The 20605-nt window shown below is 34.4% G+C and overlaps 2 protein-coding genes across 2 annotated transcripts; both read right to left on the bottom strand.

Annotated features, from left to right (window-relative positions):
• Positions 1 to 348: 348 nt before the first annotated feature.
• LOC148190725 (cytochrome P450 81E8-like) lies at positions 349 to 2991 on the bottom strand. The gene is made up of 3 exons (XM_088101520.1): positions 2428 to 2991; positions 1444 to 1810; positions 349 to 1070 (listed from the first exon to the last, which is right to left on the bottom strand). Exons 1-3 carry the CDS (start codon positions 2988 to 2990, stop codon positions 462 to 464), a joined length of 1539 nt encoding a protein of 512 aa, XP_087957646.1. The 5' UTR covers position 2991; the 3' UTR covers positions 349 to 461.
• Positions 2992 to 18059: 15068 nt separating this feature from the next.
• Positions 18060 to 19058, bottom strand: LOC124833292 (uncharacterized). Its single transcript, XM_047307736.2, has one exon. The coding sequence runs from the start codon at positions 19056 to 19058 to the stop codon at positions 18060 to 18062; it is 999 nt and encodes a 332-aa protein (XP_047163692.2).
• Positions 19059 to 20605: the final 1547 nt, after the last annotated feature.

Here is a 20605-nt window from a genome sequence, read left to right as displayed (position 1 = left end):
TCTAACTGTTTTATTAGATTAAAATGTGGACTACTAGATTACACAGTTCTATATAACCTGGGAGATTACATTTGTTAATAATATAATACTGAAAGTTGAAAATCAAATTTTCACATTTGGATATAAAAATGATTTTAAATTATATTTTTTTGGAGAGAACAGTTGAAACAAATTGTCTACACATTGTTAATTATGGTGATTTTTATGTTATTGATTTATGTTAATTGAAGTTTGTAGGATATGCTAATGAATGATAACATCAAAGACAATATGTTCTTTGAATTGTAAAAAGATAATTAAATTGACATGACTAAGAGACTTATTGTAAAAGTAGAACTTAAAAGATATCGAATACAATGGAGACACACGTTCACTTCAACCTCTTACAAAATCATTTTATTCCATACATATTTATTTTCCTTAAATTAGGAATATATTTATTGTTTAAATAACATCATAAATCAGTACATATCCTTAACTGCTAGTGATTGATGGAGTTGACACATAGCTTCCAATGGATTTTTTCTTGAAATAGTAATTCCATTTGCTTCAGACATATCAATTTCTTCCTTACCAATTCGTTTCCACTCAAAACATTGAAGTAGTAAGGCTATGGATAAGCCAACTGTGCGTTGAGCCAAGTTTGATCCAGGGCAAGCCCTTCGTCCTAACCCAAATGAAAGTAACCTATTTACTTCATTTTCGTTCTCAAACCTTTCAGGCTTAAAGTGTGTTGGGTCACTCCACATTTTTGGATCCATATGAGCAGCCCAGGCATTCACCAACACAATTGTGTCTTTTGGGAGATTATAGTTTCCTACGATACAATCTTCTGAAGACAAATGTGGTGACCAAATTGGAGCAGCAGGATGCAATCGAAGTGTCTCATAAACAATGCATTGAATGTAAGGGAGTTTTGACATGTCAGATTCCTCTACAAGACGATCAAATCCTACATGAGTGTCTATTTCCTTTTTTGCCTTCTTTATAACTTCTGGATGGTTTAATAAATTAGCCATTGTCCATTCTAAAGTTAAAGCTGATGTATCTGTTCCGGCAAGTAGCAAGCTCTGTAAAATCAATAAAAGAAGTATTAATGCACAAACAAAAGGGAAAAAGATCTTTCTTAGTTTCTTTAAAATTAATTACTAGATAACAAAAAAATTTATTCTTTTTGTTTTGAATCTAAACAAAATGGATGAGAAATTTGTTACTAAAGTAAATATACTTGTTGTTTTAATACTCACAAAGGTTTTAAAGTTATCATTTAAAATTACACTTTAGATTAAGTGATGATGATTGACATATATATTTCACATTCACATATTTTTATTAATTATTTGGGTAATTATGTCTATCATGATAATTTTTATCACTTTCAAAAATAATATAGATCTACACACAAAAATGAGAAAAGTCATATTTAAAGAAATAGTTAATTACCAGAGAAAGTCCTTTGATGATTTGGTCTGTGTATTGTTCAGGTTGTGATCGTTGTAAAGCAAGGAGATGATCTATCATAGTATTTCCATTGTTATTTCCATTACGATGTTCTTCGATGAGTTCTTGTAAGAATGCATCGGTTCTCTTACCAATCCCTTTTAGTTTCCTCTCCAAATTATCAAAATCAAACCATCTCACTAAAGGCAAAAAGTCTCCACGGTTATTGACTCCTGCTAATATCACCAACTCTTTGATGATTTGTTTGAATTCTTTTGCTTTTTCGACATCGTTCACATCACAGTCATCACCAAAGAGTCTTTTCCCAGACACAATTCTCATCATAGTATTAAATGAGGTCTCCATAAACCTAAATTACATGATATTAGCATTAGAAATTATAAAACATATTTTATTTAGTTTTGTCATGTTTTATTAAGTTCTGTCAACTGTATAGCCATCTCTTATTTATTTATTTATTCTATATATATACCTCTTACTTTCTTTTGATTGTCATTGCATGGAGCAACCGCCAATGGCTTAGAAACATTATAAGAACACATTTTTCACATTACAATAACTCATTTAAGTATTTGAAATCATTATATTGTGTATTATTTACAAGTGACATTACCAAGTATTAAAAACACCAGAGAATATTTATGTAACTTCAGGAAACTTCAATCATGACCAATATTTACTTAAAATTATACTAATAATAAAAAATCATTTTTATTTATTAGTTAGTGTTATAAGAATAGCAGTTTACACTTTCTGAAGACACTATAGAAAGAAAATTATATACAAAAATGTTGAAACGCATTTGTAGTCATTATATTTTTTTAATGTATAATTTTAGTTTATTTATTTCAAAATAAAAAATATTTAATCTCAAGTTCTTAGAATAGGCTATTTTATGTTGAATTGTATATAAGAACGCTTTAGCCATATTACGTAAAAAAGTTGTTTGACTTCATAAAAACTCACATGGCTTTTAGATCCACTTTGGTGAAGTGGTTCGATGAGAGGTTAGCGAGCTTTTGCACCAGCCTCATGATCTCGTCCCTTCGGACCTCGTAGAAGGAGTTTAAACGGTTCGTTGAGACAACCTCCAACGACAAGATGCGGCGGAGGTGGCGCCAGTGGTCGCCGTAGGAGGAGTGAAGGATGGTGCTGTTGTTGTAGCTTATGTATTTTCCAAACAGAAAGTGAGGTCGGTTCGCCAACACGATGTCGTTTTTGGTGAAGCATTCTTGCACCGCGGATTGTGAACAAACGACGACAACGAGTCGGGAACCGAACCAGAGAGAGAAGACTGGACCGTATTTTTGCGACATTTGAGTGAATGTGCGATGGAAAGGCTGTTTGAGTTGGAAGAGATTTCCGATTATAGGGTAAGAAATTGGCCCTGGAGGAAGGTTTCTAAATGTTCTTGTTTGGAACAAGAGCTTAAGAGAAAAGAGAAAGAGCAGAATGAGCAAAGCGAAATACAACAGAGCCATGCTTGAAGATTTGCTTGTGCTATTGATTGGTGTGGCTTTGATTCCCATGCATGTCAATTTATAAAGGCCTGAAAATGGTAAGCTGGACAAAAAAAGGTCAAGAAAAAATGGCGGGGCAATTGGTTGTTGTTCAAAGTAGCTGGCAGAAAACAATCTCGAAATTGAATTTGGGGTCTTTTTGTAAATATGAATTTTAATTGATTTTATAATATAATCATACGGTACGCACCGAGCCATACCGCCAGTTGGCTTGTAGTAATTGAGCGGGATCTGGAATTAGATTTCATTATTACCTAACTATTTAATCTAGCCTGTGACATAATAAATACAAGTATTATTTTAAAAAATTGTTTCAGTACATGCAACTATAAAAAGAATAATTAATGTTGGTGTACATGGTATACATTCATTAGGCCAACAACTAAATGACAATTCAATATCTCAAAACTTGATTCTATTTTCATCACCTCTATAATGAAGTTTAATTTTTCAAACAAAATTTTACTCCCAAGATCATCATTATTTAAGTACTTGATTACTGTATAAAATAAAACTATATCTTTATACATGTTATATTTCTTAAATCTTCGATTAAGAGGATCAATTTTTTGGTCTACAATATAAAAAAATAATGCATCCTAAAAGGCTGAGCAAAGTTTGATTGTGTGTATTTAGGGTATATGATTAATATAAAGGCTATGCCGTTTTAAATTTAGAATATTACATACATTTTTAAAATAATAATGAAATTTGCTTATAAAAAAGATAAGCAATGGTCATAAAAGATAAAATATAAAACCTAATAGAATAAAATAATATTATAAAAAATAAATGAAATTAAACAATATAATACCTTCTTTAATAATAAAGAAATTATATTATAAAATTAAAAAACTATGATAAATTAACTCATGCTAAAAAGTCTAAGATGGCGAAATTGAAATTCATTTAATCTACAAACTTTTAAAATAAATAAACTTAGTTATTTTAGTTCAATTATATTAAATTTGTTTAACATGTTAAACATTTTTTTAGGTGATATTGAAGTTATAAATGTTAAATAGAATAAAAAATTCAAATGTAATAATGAAACACGAACAACATGTTAAAAAAAATTAACTTCATAAGTTAAAATGACTATATACATTATTTTAAAGTATTATTTTACATTTTTATCCCCATATGAAATTTGGGGTTGGATTGCATTTGACTTAACCATGATTTTAGTGAATTTATTATAAGATAAAGGTAGACGTGAAAGTAGATTGTGTGAGATGGAACTCAAAGAAAAATTATAAATAAAAAGAGTAAACATTATTTGATTTTTTGATACAATAAATATATAGAAAAGAAAATTAGGTAGACGTCGAGCATGCATATATTAAAAAAATGAATGCATGAGGATCACAGCTACAGCTACCGGTTCCGTATATTGACTTCACGTTGTGCAGATATATATGAGTTGAAATTCTACTGAGATTTGGTTTTATACTATCATAATAATGCAGCAAAAAAAATAGTGTTTTCGTAATCATTTGAATATGGGTTTTCTAATATCTTTTTAAAATTATTATTAAGTTTTTAATTAAGATAATTTAAAAATTAGTGGAAACACATAAATGTGTTTACTTTGCTTTATGATAAAAAGATATAATTAAATTTTATAATTTTATTGTAAATAATAATTTTTATTGATTCGATAGATAATTCTTTTTTATTATAAATAATTTTTTTAATTCAAAAAATAGTTAAATTTAAAAGTATCAAATAAAAAATTATTAAATTAAAAAAGAAAGATTATTTAAAAGATAAAATTGGTAAAATTAATATAAAAAAATAAAGATAGAATATGAAACAAAATGTGAACATTAAAAAGGAAAATATTTTATACAATGGTATAAATATATTTTCAGTACAAATTAAAAACTAGAGCCGAATTATTTAATCCACCTCGTGGCATATTGAAAATGCAACAATAATATAGGAATATTTAATGTTATATAGAGAAAAGAAAAACGTAATAAAGTATATAAATAATTGTTATTAATAATTAATAATAACATTTTAAAAGAAATTATGACAAATGAAATGGTTTCAATTTAATTTTGTATTTAAAACGACATAAAGAAAAGAATTCCCCACATGGTGCGTTATTTGACCTTGACAAATGAATGTAGAACGAGATGTGGATACTTTAATATTTCCATGTGGAGACACGTGGTAGTGTGAATGAGTGATCTGCTTCCTAGTTTCTAATTATTTGGATTAATGTACAAGTAAAGTTGCTGGTGGAAGAATTTTTATTCTGAGAATAATCTTGATCCGAGAAAATATTATATCAATACACATGTGAAAAGTACATTATTTTAAGCTGTATGTAAGAAAGGTTCTCCTGCAATGTGATTTTATTTTATTATGTTACAAATAAATATGTTTAAATGAAATTGACTTAGAGAAAATACAGGTAAGATATGTACTTATAAACTGACTAAGGATTTTGTTTCTCGAAAGTTTGATAATCCATTAACCTTTTGCTCTGTTATTTTTCTGCAAACTTTGTTGGTATAAAAGAAAATGCTTTTTGTGTAAATTTGGTTTGTTGATTGAAAATATTTGTGTTTAAATTTTATTATTAAGTACAAGAAAAAAGAGAGTTACGGATTTGTAAACTTAAAACCATTTCAATTTTATAATATAATCACTAAGCCATAGTTTAGATATAAATATTTTTCAATCGTCTTATTAAATTTATTGTAGTGTTTTTAGAAAGATAGCTTTTTGATAAAAATAATGTTTTGTGACAAGAGCTTTTGTAAATGATTAAAATAATAAGCGATTACAGAGTTGTAAGAAAAACGTTTATCAAAACTAAAGTAATAAACACAATTATTTTATACGGGTTCACTTCATCGAGTTACGTTTAGTTCTCCTCTAAGACCTCTTATAGGGTTCCACTATAATTTTCAATAAGATTACAATTAAATATTCGCACCACTCTTGGTATCACCTAATCAATCCTAGTAACCCTCGTTACTCTAACTAGAACCGAGTTTCACTCATTCCTGGTTGTGCAGTATTCTTCACCACTCCTGGTATATCTAGACAGTCCTAATATCTTCTTGATATACGTTGTCTAGTTGAGTTTCATCCCCTTCTAGTTTCCACTAGAGAAACCCGTCTGGTTACCGCTTAACCCCACCGAGTTAAGCATTAAGTGTTTGTTTTCTCTTCAGATTATGCAATGAAACAAATTGCTTACAAGTCCTTAAAACATTACTCTCGTAGAGAGAATATGTTTACAATACAATTCAATTTAACAAACTCTTTGAGTTTCTCTCTTCTTACAATAATAAGCTTATGATTCTATGAAGCTTGAAAGTATTTTCTTTTTTGTTTTAGCTTTCTTTTCTTCTCAAATTATTTCTTTTGTATGCGTGTGCTTATTCTCTTGCTCTTCTCTTCAGAGATCTTCTATATATAGGCTTCAAGAAAATGTCCATTGGATAATACTTGCTTTGATCTTCGGATCTTCTTAGCTTGTTGTAGGTAGCAGTCGTAGGTTAAAGTCAATTTGTCATAGCAGACATGTGTTTTTAGTACTTTATGAAAAGTAGGTAGTACAAACTTGTTGGCATGAATTTTGAGAGGGAGAACATTTCATGAATGTCTTTTTTGTCTATAACGTCCACTTTGGACTTGTATATGATATAGCAGGTGGATGCTTGACATAGGTAATCTACACAAAGTAGAGTAGATATGCATGCAGGCATATATTTTCTTTTTCTTATCACTTTTTTTGTTTTGAAACGTTGTGCATTTAATGTTCTTTAATGCATGTTTAGAACAACTATAAACTTTCTGAATTTTCTACTACTCAAGCCAGATTTAATCAAGAATTCTAGTAAAGATATGAAAGGTTCATTGTTGGATGAAAGTATCATTTAGCACAAGGTATCCCTTAGCCTTTCCTAGGCTTTTCCTAACAACGCCTTGTTTAGTGATTATTCGTTTGGTTCAACAGTGTATTTAGCAAGATATCTTTCAACATATGTTTTTGGAACTACGTTTATATCTTTTAGTGTTTTTACCAAAAACATTGTTTTGTACCTTATAGTGAGAGAATATCTAGCATTGTTTAGCAAAGTATTAACACAGGTACGTTTATCAACACTCTTATATTATACATTGACGCATTAGGAAATCGTCTGATAGCGTGTCTGTTTACAAAAGTTTTTCTTTAAAACATTTAGATTTCTTATAGTTTTAATCTCAAAATGCTTATCTTGAAATTGTATTATTTTTCCAAAGATAACACAATGTCATATGCTCTTTTCATTTATTGTTATTTGTTAAACTTCAAAACATAGGAGGAAGTTTAGTCTTATCAATCTCCCCATTTTGATGTTTAATAAATACACATCTAAACGATATGGTTTTCAGTTGGCATAGAAGTGCATTTTTATTTCAAAATCTTTTTGAAAGCTTTTAGTGTTTCAGACAATGTTTGAACACTTTACTAGATTATCTTGATTATCATATTTTGTTTCATTCGTGTGGGTTAATTTTCAAATAATCAGAGCGAATGTAATAATTAATCAAAGCCGCATATATAATAAAAAATCAGAGCATATATAAGTAACACATGTAAAGTTAGATATTTAAACACATTCATACTAGAATGAATGTGTACAATGTTATGCATGAGGACGTCTAAAAACCTAGAACTCTCCCTAATTCTATGTTATCCTATTCTAACTTATCATTTAATGTACACCCTTTGAGTACATGTTCCTAGGGATGCTGATGCGTCTATTTCTTCTCCCCCTTATTTGATAATCAAGATAACCTGATAATCAATATAATTTAATAAAAGGAGAAAGAGACCATCATTGCCCGAAGAAGGTGGAGACGACTGTGGAGGGATGATATCATCATTTGGGCTGCCATATCATATTAGAACATGGCGATGATGAGTGTTGAATCACTTTTAGTCACATCAAAGTTAACAAAACCTTAGTTTCCAAACTAATGTAGTAAAGAGAAAACCTCAAGATCAATATGTGGACTCAGTTCATTTTATGTTTTGGAATGTAGAGTTAAATCCTATTTTTACTAACTATTATTAACTAAAGCAAGGTATGGAATTAAGGAAATGAAATTTTAAAAAGGAAAGAAACTAACTAATAATGCAAATGAATTATTCTACCTAAACTAATTCTAAATGATGTGCATGATACGTAATATAAAATGATGCAAAGTATACAAACATGTGAATGTGATTTATACTAAAGAAAGAGGAATTGCAAAAAAATGGAAATACAGATTTTTTATTTTGGATTAAAGCATGCAATGAATGAACATGATGTAAACTAAGTGAATAAGAATTCATAATTGAATGATTGAATGACATGTAGTTATATGAATCAATTTCACTAAAGTGAACTAAAATACAATGCAAATGAAGGAATGAATGAACTCTTTTAAATTTGAAACAGAACTGTTATGAGAAAAGAAAGGATAGGAATTGTATTCCTTATTCCATAATCAGGAGAGAGTACAATTTACATATATATAATTGTTTGAACATAAATGCACATATATGAACGAAAAATAAATTAAATCCAATATCCCCCTCAAGCTGCAGCATATATATCCTTAGTGCTCAGCTTGGACAACAAAGATTGAAATTGTGCTGGATGCAAAACTTTAGTATGAATGTTTGCAAGTTGTGTTGAAGTAGGAATGGACAGGAGCTTAATTACACCAGCTTGAACTTTATCTCTTATGAGATGACAATCAATTTCAATATGCTTTGTCCTTTCATGCATGGCTGGATTCTGTGCAATTTGTATAGCAGATTGATTGTCACAAAACAGAGGAACTGGTTGTGGTAGAGGTTGTTTCAAATCATGGGGCAAATACAGAAGCCATTGAATTTCACTTGTTGTGGAAGCTAAAGCTCTATATTCTACTTCGGTTGATGATCTAGATATAGTACCTTGCTTCTTGGATTTCCAGCTGATTAATGATGCACCATAGAACACATTAAAACCAGTCACAGACCTTCTAGTGTCAGGGCAAGCAACCCAATCAAAATCACTAAAAGCCTTGAGAGCATGTTCTGTGTTGGAGGGAAAGAATAATCCTTGTCCTGGATTGTTCTTGATATATCTCAGGATTCTTATTGCTGCTGCATAGTGATCTTCCAAAGGATTGGAAAGAAATTGACTGAGAGTACTAACAGCGAAACATAAATATGGTCTTGTGTTGGTTAGATATAGTAACCTGCCAAGAAGTCTTCTATAGGTCTGCACATCTGAATAGGGTTTCCCTTCTGTCTTGGAAAATTTTGTGCCTGGCTATATGGGAGTAGAAACAGGTTGACATCCCAACAATCCTGCATCTTCTAGTAACTCTAGAGCATACTTCCTTTATGACAAATTAATTCCCTGTTGAGATCTTGCAATTTCTAAGCCCAGAAAATACTTGAGTTGGCCTAAGTCTTTAATCTTGAACTTTGCATTTAATAGAGCCTTCACAGTTTGGATTTCCTGGATGTCATCACCTGCCAAAACTATATCATCTACATAAACAAGTAAGATGGTAATATGAGCAGAATCACTTTTGACAAAAAGTGAATAATCTGATTTTGATTGTATGTAGCCCAAAGAGAGTAAAGTAGTTGTCAAGTTGTAATTCCATTGTCTAGAGGCTTGTTTGAGTCCATATAAAGACTTCAAAAACTTGCAAACTTGTCCTGGTTTTTCAGTTTTATAACCAAGAGGAAGAGACATGTATACTTCTTCATCTAGATCCCCATGTAAAAGGGCATTAGTTACATCTAGTTGATGTAAATACCAATGTTTGGAAGCTGCTAAAGCTAGAACCAATCTTACTGTTGTGAGTTTGACAACAGGTGAAAAAGTCTAAAAGTAATCTAAACCTTATTGTTGTGTGTAGCCTTTGGCTACTAACCTTGCCTTGTATCGTTCAATACTCCCATCAGCATGCCTCTTTATTTTGTATACCCATTTACATTCGATAGGTTGCTTTCCATTAGGTAGATTAGTCAAAACCCAAGGTTTGGTATTTTCTAAAGCTGCAATTTCTTGATCCATGGCATTTCTCCAACAATTATGTTTGATGGCTTGGTTATAGGTTTTAGGTTCACTAACTTGGGAAAGATTAAGGACATATGATTTATGAAGAGATGATAATGCATCATATGATAGATATGAAGAGATAGGATATAAGGTACCTGTGGATGACTGAGTGGTAGAAGAAGTAGATAACATGTTGCAATGATAATCCTGCAGATAAGATGGTGTATGTTTTGGCCTGGTTGATTTTCTTTATGGAGTAGCAGTGACAGGTTCAACAGAAACATGGCTAGGAAGAGAAAATAACAGGGTCGGAAACAATAGAAGGAGGAGATGTAAGTGGTAAAGAGGGTTGATCAGTAACTTCTGCGAAAAGAGGTGATGGAGGTGAAATAATTTTAGTGACAAAATCCAAGAAATTTTGTGTATCAATTGGTGAGTGCTTGTCACTAGTAAGAAAAGGAAATATATTTTCATAAAATACTACATTCCTTGATAGAAAAATTTCCCTAGAGTTGAAATCTAACAAAAGGTAGCCTTTCACTCTTGTATTAAAACCCAGTAAAACACATTTTCTTGCACGAGGTTGAAATTTTGTTCTATGAGTTTGAAGAGTTGAAGCATAGAAAAGTGAGCCAAAAACTCATAAGTAAGTAATGTCAAGTTTAACATTGTGTAACAACTGAGATGGAGAAAAATATGCCAAAACTTTGGAAGGTAAAATATTAATGAGTTGCACAGCATAACGAACAGCAAAAGACCAGAAAATTATGGGCAAATGGGATTGAAACATTAAAGATCTAGCAACATTGAGAATGTGTTGATGTTTTCTCTCAACGACTCCATTTTGTTGAGGTGTTTCAACACAAGATAATTGGTGTTGTATCCCTTTTTGTCTATAAAAATTTGTCATTGCAAACTCATTACCATTATCTGATCTAACAGCTTTTACATCAATGCCAAATTGTGTTTTAATATAAGAAACAAAGCCAATAAGTTGTGATCTTGTATCTGATTTACTTGCCATTAATTTAATCCATGTGTATCTAGACATATCATCCACTATAGTTAAGAAATATTTGGAACCATCAACAGAAGAAGTACTATAGGGCCCCCAAATATCAACATGAATTAAATCAAAAGGAGCTTTTGAAACATTAATACTTAATTGAAAAGGCAATTTTCTTTGCTTAGAATAATGACAAGCATCACAATGAGTGTATTTTGTATTGGGTAAAGTGGCATACATATTGCGTAATTTGGTATAACAAGAAAAAGAAGGATGTCCTAGTCTATAGTGCCAAATATCTATGAGTTATGTCTTATTGTAGAACAAGCAATAGAATTCTCAGAAGTAATAGCAGCTGGTGAACCAAGGGGTGTGGGTGCAGGAACTATCATGACATACAAGCCATCTCTTTCTTCAGCTTTCCCAATCATCTGCAGGGTTGACTTGTCCTGTATTTCACAGGAAAATTTAGAAATTTTAAGTTTACAAGATAGAGATTTAGTTAACTTTGTGACCGAAATAAGATTGACAGAAAAATTAGGAACAAACAAGACATTATGTAAAGTAAGGTGTGGGCTAAGTGAAACTGTGCCAGAAAAATGAGCAAATGAAGAGTTCTTGTTGGGTAGTGATACTGTAATTGGTGAGATTCTATGATAAGAAATAAAATGAGACAAAGAATTGGATATATGATCAGTAGCACCTATGTCTAGAATCCATTGGGAATAGATATTACCTTGAGCTTGAGAAGAAGTGGAAGCATTATGAGAGCTCACTAGATTGGTAGAATGTGGAACTATGGGATTAGATTGAGGAAGAAGTGCCAATATACCATGAATTTGCTCTTGAGAAAGTCCCAGAGTTGAGGAATGTGACTGTGCTGGAGATTTATTATAAGAAGGAACTACTGTAAAATAATCTGTTGTAACATTGTGGACTATTTTGGATTTGAGATCAGGTGGTAATCCATATATTAGAAAGCAAGTATCAATGGTGTGGTTTGTCCTGCCACAGTGAGTGCATTTTCGAGGTGCATCAAACCTTCCCCTGAGGAACGAGCCTGAGAACCTTGATAACGAGCCTGAGAACCTTGATATGCAGATCTTCCCCGGCCATAATCATTGGCAAGAGAGGGTTTACCTCTGCCATTGAAGGTAGAAAAAGAAGGTTTAGATTGAAAAACTTGTGACGCCATGACTAGAGGTTGAGAAAGAATTCCTGATTGTAATTGTCGCTCATGTTGAATTATCATCGAAAAATTTTTTGGTAAAGAAGGCAAGGGATCCATGAGAAGGATCTGAGAGCGAACAATAGAGTAATTATCATTCAAGCCTCTAAGAAAACAAAGAACACAACCATTTTCACGATACTCCTTCATTGTCTTAGAAACAACACAACAAGAAGCAGAAGATTGGCATTCAGGAATAGGGCGAAAATTGCAAAGTTCATCCTAGAGAATCTTCATTTTAGTGTAATATGTAGTAACACTTAGGTCAGATTGATGCATTGAATAAAGATCTTGATGCAATTGTGAAATTCGAACAGAATCACCTTGGGAGAAACGATCTTTGAGATCCTTCCATGCCACAGTGGCAGAGTCAATCCAGATAATACTTGTAGCAATCTCATGAGAAATAGAATGATTGATCCAAGATAAAACTAGGTTATTGCAACGCTTCCATGCTGGAACCATGGGATCTGTATTAGTTGGACAAGGAATGGAACCATCAACAAACCAAATTTATTCTTCATTTGTAGTTCCATAGACATCGAGCGAGCCCATCCATGATAATTGTGACCTTCAAGAATCGAGGAAACAAGCACCAGTGAAGATTAGCGGAGGATAGAAGCGGGATTAGTAGTGTGGCAGACACAATAGAATTGATTATGTGAAAGAAAGATTCGTATTAACTGAGGTTTTAAGGTTCAGATTTGATTTGAGATTGATGGCTAGACCAAATCTACATTATTAATCACTAGGGCATTTTAACACAGAGGCAAGGTTTTCATGGTAGTCAAGTTGTGGGGAGTAGTATCTTTGTCAAAATAGGTGGTTGTACTAGAGAATGTGATGACAATAGGTTGTTCCTTCTATTTGGTAAGCGAATTTTCGAGGACGAAAATTTTTTATGTTGGGGGAATGTAAGAACTCATAAAATAGATTGTTAAGAGTAAATAGATGTATTAAAATAATGAGACTGAGCACTTAGTGTTAAAATAAGCTAACAGTATAATAGAAATTTAAAACACTCAGATCATTATGTCAGTACGATCTATCTCTCTAAAAACATTATTCTCTACCTTTCCTCCCCTTTGGAGCTACCTAAGTGATCCTGGTGTCAAGGTCTTCTTGTTTCACCGGTTGGTTTAGAGTTTAGAACTGGTAAGTTTTGTTCTACGGTTGGTATTCTTTCACCAAGCGGTGGTTCATAGGTGCTCTTAGGATTTTCTTGAGGTTCAAACGATTTTTCTAGAGGTGTAGAAGTTGTTCGGTTCTGTTAAAGGTAAGGGAAGCTAGTTAATTTAATTGATGAATTTACTGTGTATGTAACTGTTGTTTTGAAGATTGATGTGTATGTAATTGAGTGATTTTGGTGATCGGTATTGCTTGTATGAACTGTTAAAATCTGTGATCATGTTGGATTGGTTTTATGATGAGTTACTAGTATTGTCTTACAGTGAATTTTGAGGAAGTGAGATAGTGAAAATGAGAATTTGGGGTCAGACGTTAAATTGGTAAGTGGAGAGATTTTAGGTAAGATATTTAGGACTTGTTAAAGACCCTAAGTCACTCATATTGTGCTAAAAAGCAGTAGAATCGAATTTGAGTCTTTAAGTTGATGATGATGTAGTTTTGGATCGTGAATCTGGTAGCAGACACTTTAGAAAATGTATAGAAAGGTTTTGATATCCTTAAAAGAATGTAAATGGGTATATGATACAAGTCTGGAGGATTAGAAGTTGGGAGAAACTTTCGGAATGGGTAAAGATGTAGTTCATAATTCTGTAGTTATACTGCAGAATTATGCAGTCTGAGAAGAGGAAGTCGATGATTGTTCGGCCTTACTCTTGTGTTCGGTCTTAGCTGTGTTCAACCTTTGCGGAACATTACAGTTAATGATCGTTCAGTCTTGCTCTAGCGTTCGGTCATACACTAGCATTCGGTCTTACTAGCGTTCAGTCTTACATTAGTGTTCGGTCATACACTAGTATTCGATTTAGTCATAGCGTTCGGTCTTATACTAGTATTCAGTTTAGTCATAGCATTCGGTCTTGTTCATAGGTTATGTTGATCTTTTCCGTTCGGTCATGTTTGCGTGTTGTGAGTGTTTTCCCGTTCGGTCTTGTTCATAGGTTATGTTGATCTTTTTTTGTTCGGTCATGTTCGCGTGTTGGGAGTGTTTTCCCGTTCGGTCTTGTTCATAGGTTATGTTGATCTTTCCGTTCAGTCATGTTCGCGTGTTATGAGTGTTTTCCCGTTCGGTCTTGTTCATAGGTTATGTTGATCTTTTCCGTTCGGTCATGTTCGCGTGTTGTGAGTGTCTTCCCGTTGGGTCTTGTTCATATGTTATGTTGATCTTTTCCGTTCGGTCATGTTCGCGTGTTGTGAGTGTTTTCCCGTTCGGTCTTGTTCATATGTTATGTTGATCTTTTCCGTTCGGTCGTGTTCATGGGTGACGGTTGTTTTATCGTTCGGCCTTAAACTACTATAAGATATTTGGTCTTTAAAAGATTATTTCTACATTTTACTCTGAGTGTTTATTTCAGTTGCTTATGTTACCAATAAGGAGTATTGGTAAATCTTGAAGAAATTTGTTTTGATGATGCTACAAGAAGTTTTAGTTGAAGAAGATATTAGAATTAGTTAAAAGCAAGTTGTAGAAATTAAATGTAGTAGGAAATTCTTGTAAACCTTGTAAAACTTGCATTTTTAACCTGCAATAATCGATTATGATTAAGCAATAATCGATTATCACAAGTCATACTTGAATAATCGATTATCACTTCATATAATCGATTATCACATTTTTGAAAACCTGTAACGGACTTGAATAATCGATTATCACTTACAATAATCGATTATTCATGGCAGTTGGGAGCTGTCCTTTGGCATTCAGTGTACTTGGCTATATATTTTGATTTGGAGAAATCAGAAGGTAACGTTGTTGAACAGAAGCTCTTGCAGAATACTGTTTGTCAGAGGAAGTTCTTAGAAGCTATAGTTCAAGTTCCCTTGCTTGGTCTCGTGAACAGGAGAGGCTCGCGTGTCGTGTGTCGATAGTCGGAGCAAGCTCTCTTCGAGTTAGCAAGGTGCTCTGCCTGGTCTCGTGAATAGGAGAAGCTCGTGTTTCGTTTGTCGATAGTCGGAGCGGTTCTCTTCGAGTTGGCAGAGTGTTCTTCTTCCGGTTCGTTCATCGAAGGAAGGTTTATTTATCTGCTTTATTCACTATTTCTTGTAATCTGTTAAATAACTTTTTAGTGAAAAAGGTTAATCACTATTTATAGTGATTAACGACTGGACGTAGATTCTTTTGAATCGAACCAGGATAAAAATTGCTTGTGTGATTTTCTATTCCCTACACTCTTTATCTTTTACGCATATCAACTGTTTGATAAATTTTCTGTAAGAAAATTATTTTTCTAAAATGGACCATTAAACTTGATTTGTGACCGTAACACGCTTTCCGAATATTTTATTCCGCTGCGCGACTCTATAACGGTACCGATTGTTCCAACAGCTTAAATGTATTATGTATGAGAAATTGTATTAATATTCAAATAAGGTATGATGTTCCAACTTGTATGAAAGAGAATTCCAAGGAGGAATGTCTGATTGGTTATCAAGGTGGTGGTAAAGTATGAATATGGACAGTGAAATCCACGACGTTCATCCTTGTCCAAACCCAATTTCGTCCAGGTAAGTAAATAAATAAAAATAAAAAAATAAGAGAATAATAATTAATGGTGGTTAAAAAGAATAATAATTATAATACCAGACACAATATTTTTGAAATGTTAGTTTAATATAGTAATAATTTGAATCAATATTATGCTAATAATTATAAACAATAATTAAAATAGTATATTAATATAATTTGCTGCGTTAGTTGCTTTTAAAGAGGAAAATATGATTTTAAAAATGGACAAACTTTCTGACAATAATTATAATTAATGTCTTGAATATTATTTGATTTTTTTTTCTTGGAGCCAAGACATTTTCTTTCCCTATTTTGTTCGTTGCCAATTAATTCACAATTAAGGGCAATATTATCATAATATTACAATGTGTGTATATAAATATGCCCCTGTCATGGAAAAGAGGAGAAAAAAAAGAAAAATAGATAGATACTCTGAAATAATAGAGATAGAAAGAGTGAGAGAGAGTATAGAGGAAAATAAGTTTTCACGCTAGAGGAACTCTATCAACAGAAACTACCAAAGAAGAATTAGGGGAGTACTAAAAGCTAAAAAGGTATGTTACCTCTGCACCCTTCTTTTTCTCTTTTTCTCTTTTTATTGTACTTTGAAAGGTTTTTGTTTCGGTAGGGATTGTGAGACCGAGACACTAACCTTCGACTGGTGTGCTTCGCTGGACGGCTTCCAGTTTGGACTGATCGGTCACCTTCAATATTGGCCGCTCGGTGAACTTCAATCTTGACCGCTCGGTTGTAAAAGAGGGGAGGTACCTGCAAAAGGCACTCTGACGCTCAAGTTAGGAGCGATTTTATGAACTGTTTGTGACAGTTAAATATTAAAGTCCCAATAGGACGTAAGTAGGGCATACTATGGTGTGAGTTTTATCTCTCCTTACCTCAAACCTAAACCCTTATTTTATAGAGTTTAGAGGAATCTGACACATTAATTTACCTCTTAATGGTCATTAATGCAAATCTTAATTGTTTAACGACAGTCGTTATAACATTCATTATACGTTACATCTGCTTAATAATTGTCGAAACCGAATGGCTGAGCAACTGGTCGAGACCGAACGGATGAGGAGCTGGCCGAGGCCGAACGGTAGAGACCGAACGGTAGCCTGCGAACCCATAGTAACATAAGCCCCCCAAGTCCGAGTTAATCATTCGGCTTTAGCGGAAGGGTTAACTATAGGACTTATGAGTCTGACGGAGGTTGTTCTCGTTGTATTAAGGAGTTTGCTCTTTGTGCTTCAAGTTGATATATCCTGTTCGCGTCGAACAATTTCATGAATTGACCTCGGCCGCACGTTCGACAGTCCTTGTTATCAGAGCTTCCTGATTGATGAGTGAGAACCGTTCGGTTGAGAGGGATTTTCTTCCCGGTCGTTGGCTTCTAGTTTGAGGAGAGGGTGTTTCCTCTTGGCCGAGCGGTATTTCCCGTTCGGTCTTCAAATCTTTATAGAGGAATTGACCTTTTGGCCGAGCGGTATTTACCGTTCGGTCTTCAAATCTTTATAGAGGAATTTACCTCTTCACCGAGCGGGATTTACCGTTCGGTCTTTAAATCTTTATAGAGGAATTTACCTCTTCGCCGAGCGGGATTTACCGTTCGGTCTTCAAATCTTTATAGAGGAATTTACCTCTTCACCGAGCGGGATTTACCGTTCGGTCTTCAAATCTTTATAGAGGAATTTACCTCTTCGCCGAGCGGGATTTACCGCTCGGTCTTCATCTTCTAGCTCTGAGACTTTTTCATTGAATAATTTTGTTTAGCAATTTTTGAGAGCGATTGGTTGGCCTAAACTGGACTTTATTTATTCCATAATAAGAGCGTAAGTTAATAACAAAAGCATGAATCAAATGAAACTGAATTTAAACATGACAGTAGTAGAATTGTGGATGTTTCTCTTCAGTTGATAACTCCACGAAGAGAACGTTCCCGATGACGACTGGGACTGTGACTATAGCCCCGCCCACGCTCGTCTTTCCTACCTGCCCGCTCGGGACTTCTTCGCGAATATCCTTCCTTAGGAAGGTCGTATCTTGCTTCTTTTATAAACCTACGTAGATGTCCCGCCCGTATAAGATTTTATATTTCATTTTTTAACGTGATGCAGTCTTCTGTAGTATGTCCATGGTTTTGATGGTACCGGCAACTCTTCCTTTCATCTGCGTTTCTTGGAGACGGTTTCCTCAGGGGTGTAATAAGTTCCGCGCTAAGGGCTTCTTCGAGAACCTTTGCCCTAGGTGCATTGAGGGTTGTATAATGGTGAAACTTGAATGGCCTGGGAACCTCTCTATTCTTATCGTTATTGCCGAACGGTCGTTTGCCGTCCTTTCCACTTCCGCCCATATCACCCTCTTGCTGTCGTTTCCTATGCGACAAACGCATTTCCTCCATACGAATGAACTCAGCTGCTCGCTCTTGGAGCTCCTCCATAGTTCTTGGCGGTTGTGCATACAATTTTTCCGCAAAATATCCTGGTCTCATACACGAAGGCAGATTATTGATAATAAAAGATTGATCTACCTCTCTAACCCGTCGGGCGGTTTCAGTATACCTCTTCATAAAAGCCTTCAAGGTTTCTCCTTTCTCCTGCTTAGTGTTTATTAAATCCACCGGTGTTACCTCCTGTTTCCGATTGGATGCGTATTGCCTCCTAAAGAGGTTTTCCACAGTAGCGAAGCAATCCACTGTGTTGGGAGGAAGAGTGTTATACCATTCCAACGCCTCTTCCTTAAGTGACAACGAGAAGGCTCTACACATGATCGGGTCGCTGTCTGTATAAAACGCCATGGCATTACCGAACGTTCTTAAGTGATTATCCGGATCATCCGAACCATCATACTTATCCAACACGGGGGGAGTCTTCTCTGGCATTGGGGTTTGCATGATGTTCGCCGTGAAGGGCAACAAACTGGTTGGCCGAGCGGTCTGCAGGGATGTTGGTTCCCTTCCTACCCTACCGTTCGAGTTGGCGTGATTATGGCTCGCCTCATTAGCATTCTCCCGATTCGAGGCGGACCGCTCGGGAGGTTCCCGTTCGGCCCTTAACGCCCTCATCTCCTCCTCATGCCTCTGCCGCATCTCTTGCTGCGCATGTGCCTGCGCCTGTATAGTCTGCGCCTGTGCCTCAATTTAGGCTTGCAGCTCTCTTATTAAATCTCTGGTGCTCTGCTCCCCCATATTTCTTGTGGTCACCATTGGGTGTCTTCAGCTTGTCCTCGGCCCCACGGTGGGCGCCAAAATGTTTCAGTAGGGATTGTGAGACCGAGACACTAACCTTCGACTGGTGTGCTTCGCTGGACGGCTTCCAGTTTGGACCGATCGGTCACCTTCAATATTGGCCGCTCGGTGAACTTCAATCTTGACCGCTCGATTGTAAAAGAGGGGAGGTACCTGCAAAAGGCACTCCGACGCTCAAGTTAGGAGCGATTTTATGAAGTGTTTGTTATAGTTAAATATTAAAGTCCGAATAGGACGTAAGTAGGGCATACTATGGTGTGAGTTTTATCTCTCCTTACCTCAAACCTAAACCCTTATTTTATAGAGTTTAGAGGAATCTGACACATTAATTTACCTCTTAATGGTCATTAATGTAAACCTTAATTGTTTAACGACAGTCGTTATAACATTCATTATACGTTACATCTGCTTAATAATTGTCGAAACTGAATGGCTGAGCAACTGGTCGAGACCGAACGGCTGTGAAGCTGGCCGAGACCGAACGGCTGTGAAGCTGGCCGAGACCGAACGGTAGAGACCGAACGGATGAGGAGCTGGCCGAGGCCGAACGGTAGAGACCGAACGGTAGCCTGCGAACCCATAGTAACAGTTTTTTTTTTCTAAAGATTTTATTTTTCACTACACACAAATAACGCTTTTTTTTAAATCATATTTCTTTCCTTTTTCCCACGATTCTTGAAATAAAAAAAACGAAATCTTTAAAACCAAAAAATGTCAATTTTTGTTAAACTATATATTTTTTTAACAAAACTACCTGATCCCTGATTCTCCATCATAAATGGATATAAGTAGGAGCAAGGTCAACCCTTGTCGGGTTCATTTTTCAAAAATCTCAAACAATCAACAATTAGTGTTAAACAAACTCACAAACATTTTTCTAGACAAAGAACTACGTGACCCCTGATTGTCCATTATAAATGGGTATATGTAGGAGCAAGGTCAATCCTTGTCGGATTCATAAAACAAAAAATATTTTTTTCTTAATAATTTCTTTATTTTTTTTATTTTTGGGAAAAATTAAATATTTGGAAAAACCACATCAACTTTATACATTTAACTAAAGGTACTGCCTTTGGGCAGGCACGGTAGGGTGCTAACACCTCCCTTACGCGTAACCAATTTCCGAACCTAAAATCTAGTTTTCGTAGATCATATCTTATTTTATGGTTTTCAATAGTTTTTCCATAATAAATTATGGTGGCGACTCCCAAAATATTTTCTTAAACCCGTTTGTTTTCGGTTTGCCGTCCCATCGCGATCCCGATTGCGACAATCCTGACATTCTAATTATTATCAATTCTAAAGTAGAGATGGGTAAGTCATGTCATGAGAATAGCAGGAGGCCCTAGCCTAGAGGGGTCCTACAATGAGTAATAACGGGCTAACCT

This window comes from Vigna umbellata, chromosome 11 (genome assembly GCF_029865625.1).
Source record: "Vigna umbellata cultivar VRB3 chromosome 11, Vumbellata_1.0, whole genome shotgun sequence".
Taxonomy (NCBI): domain Eukaryota; kingdom Viridiplantae; phylum Streptophyta; class Magnoliopsida; order Fabales; family Fabaceae; genus Vigna; species Vigna umbellata.
Note: the sequence above shows the minus strand (reverse complement) of the source record. Positions and strands in the feature narration are given on the sequence as shown.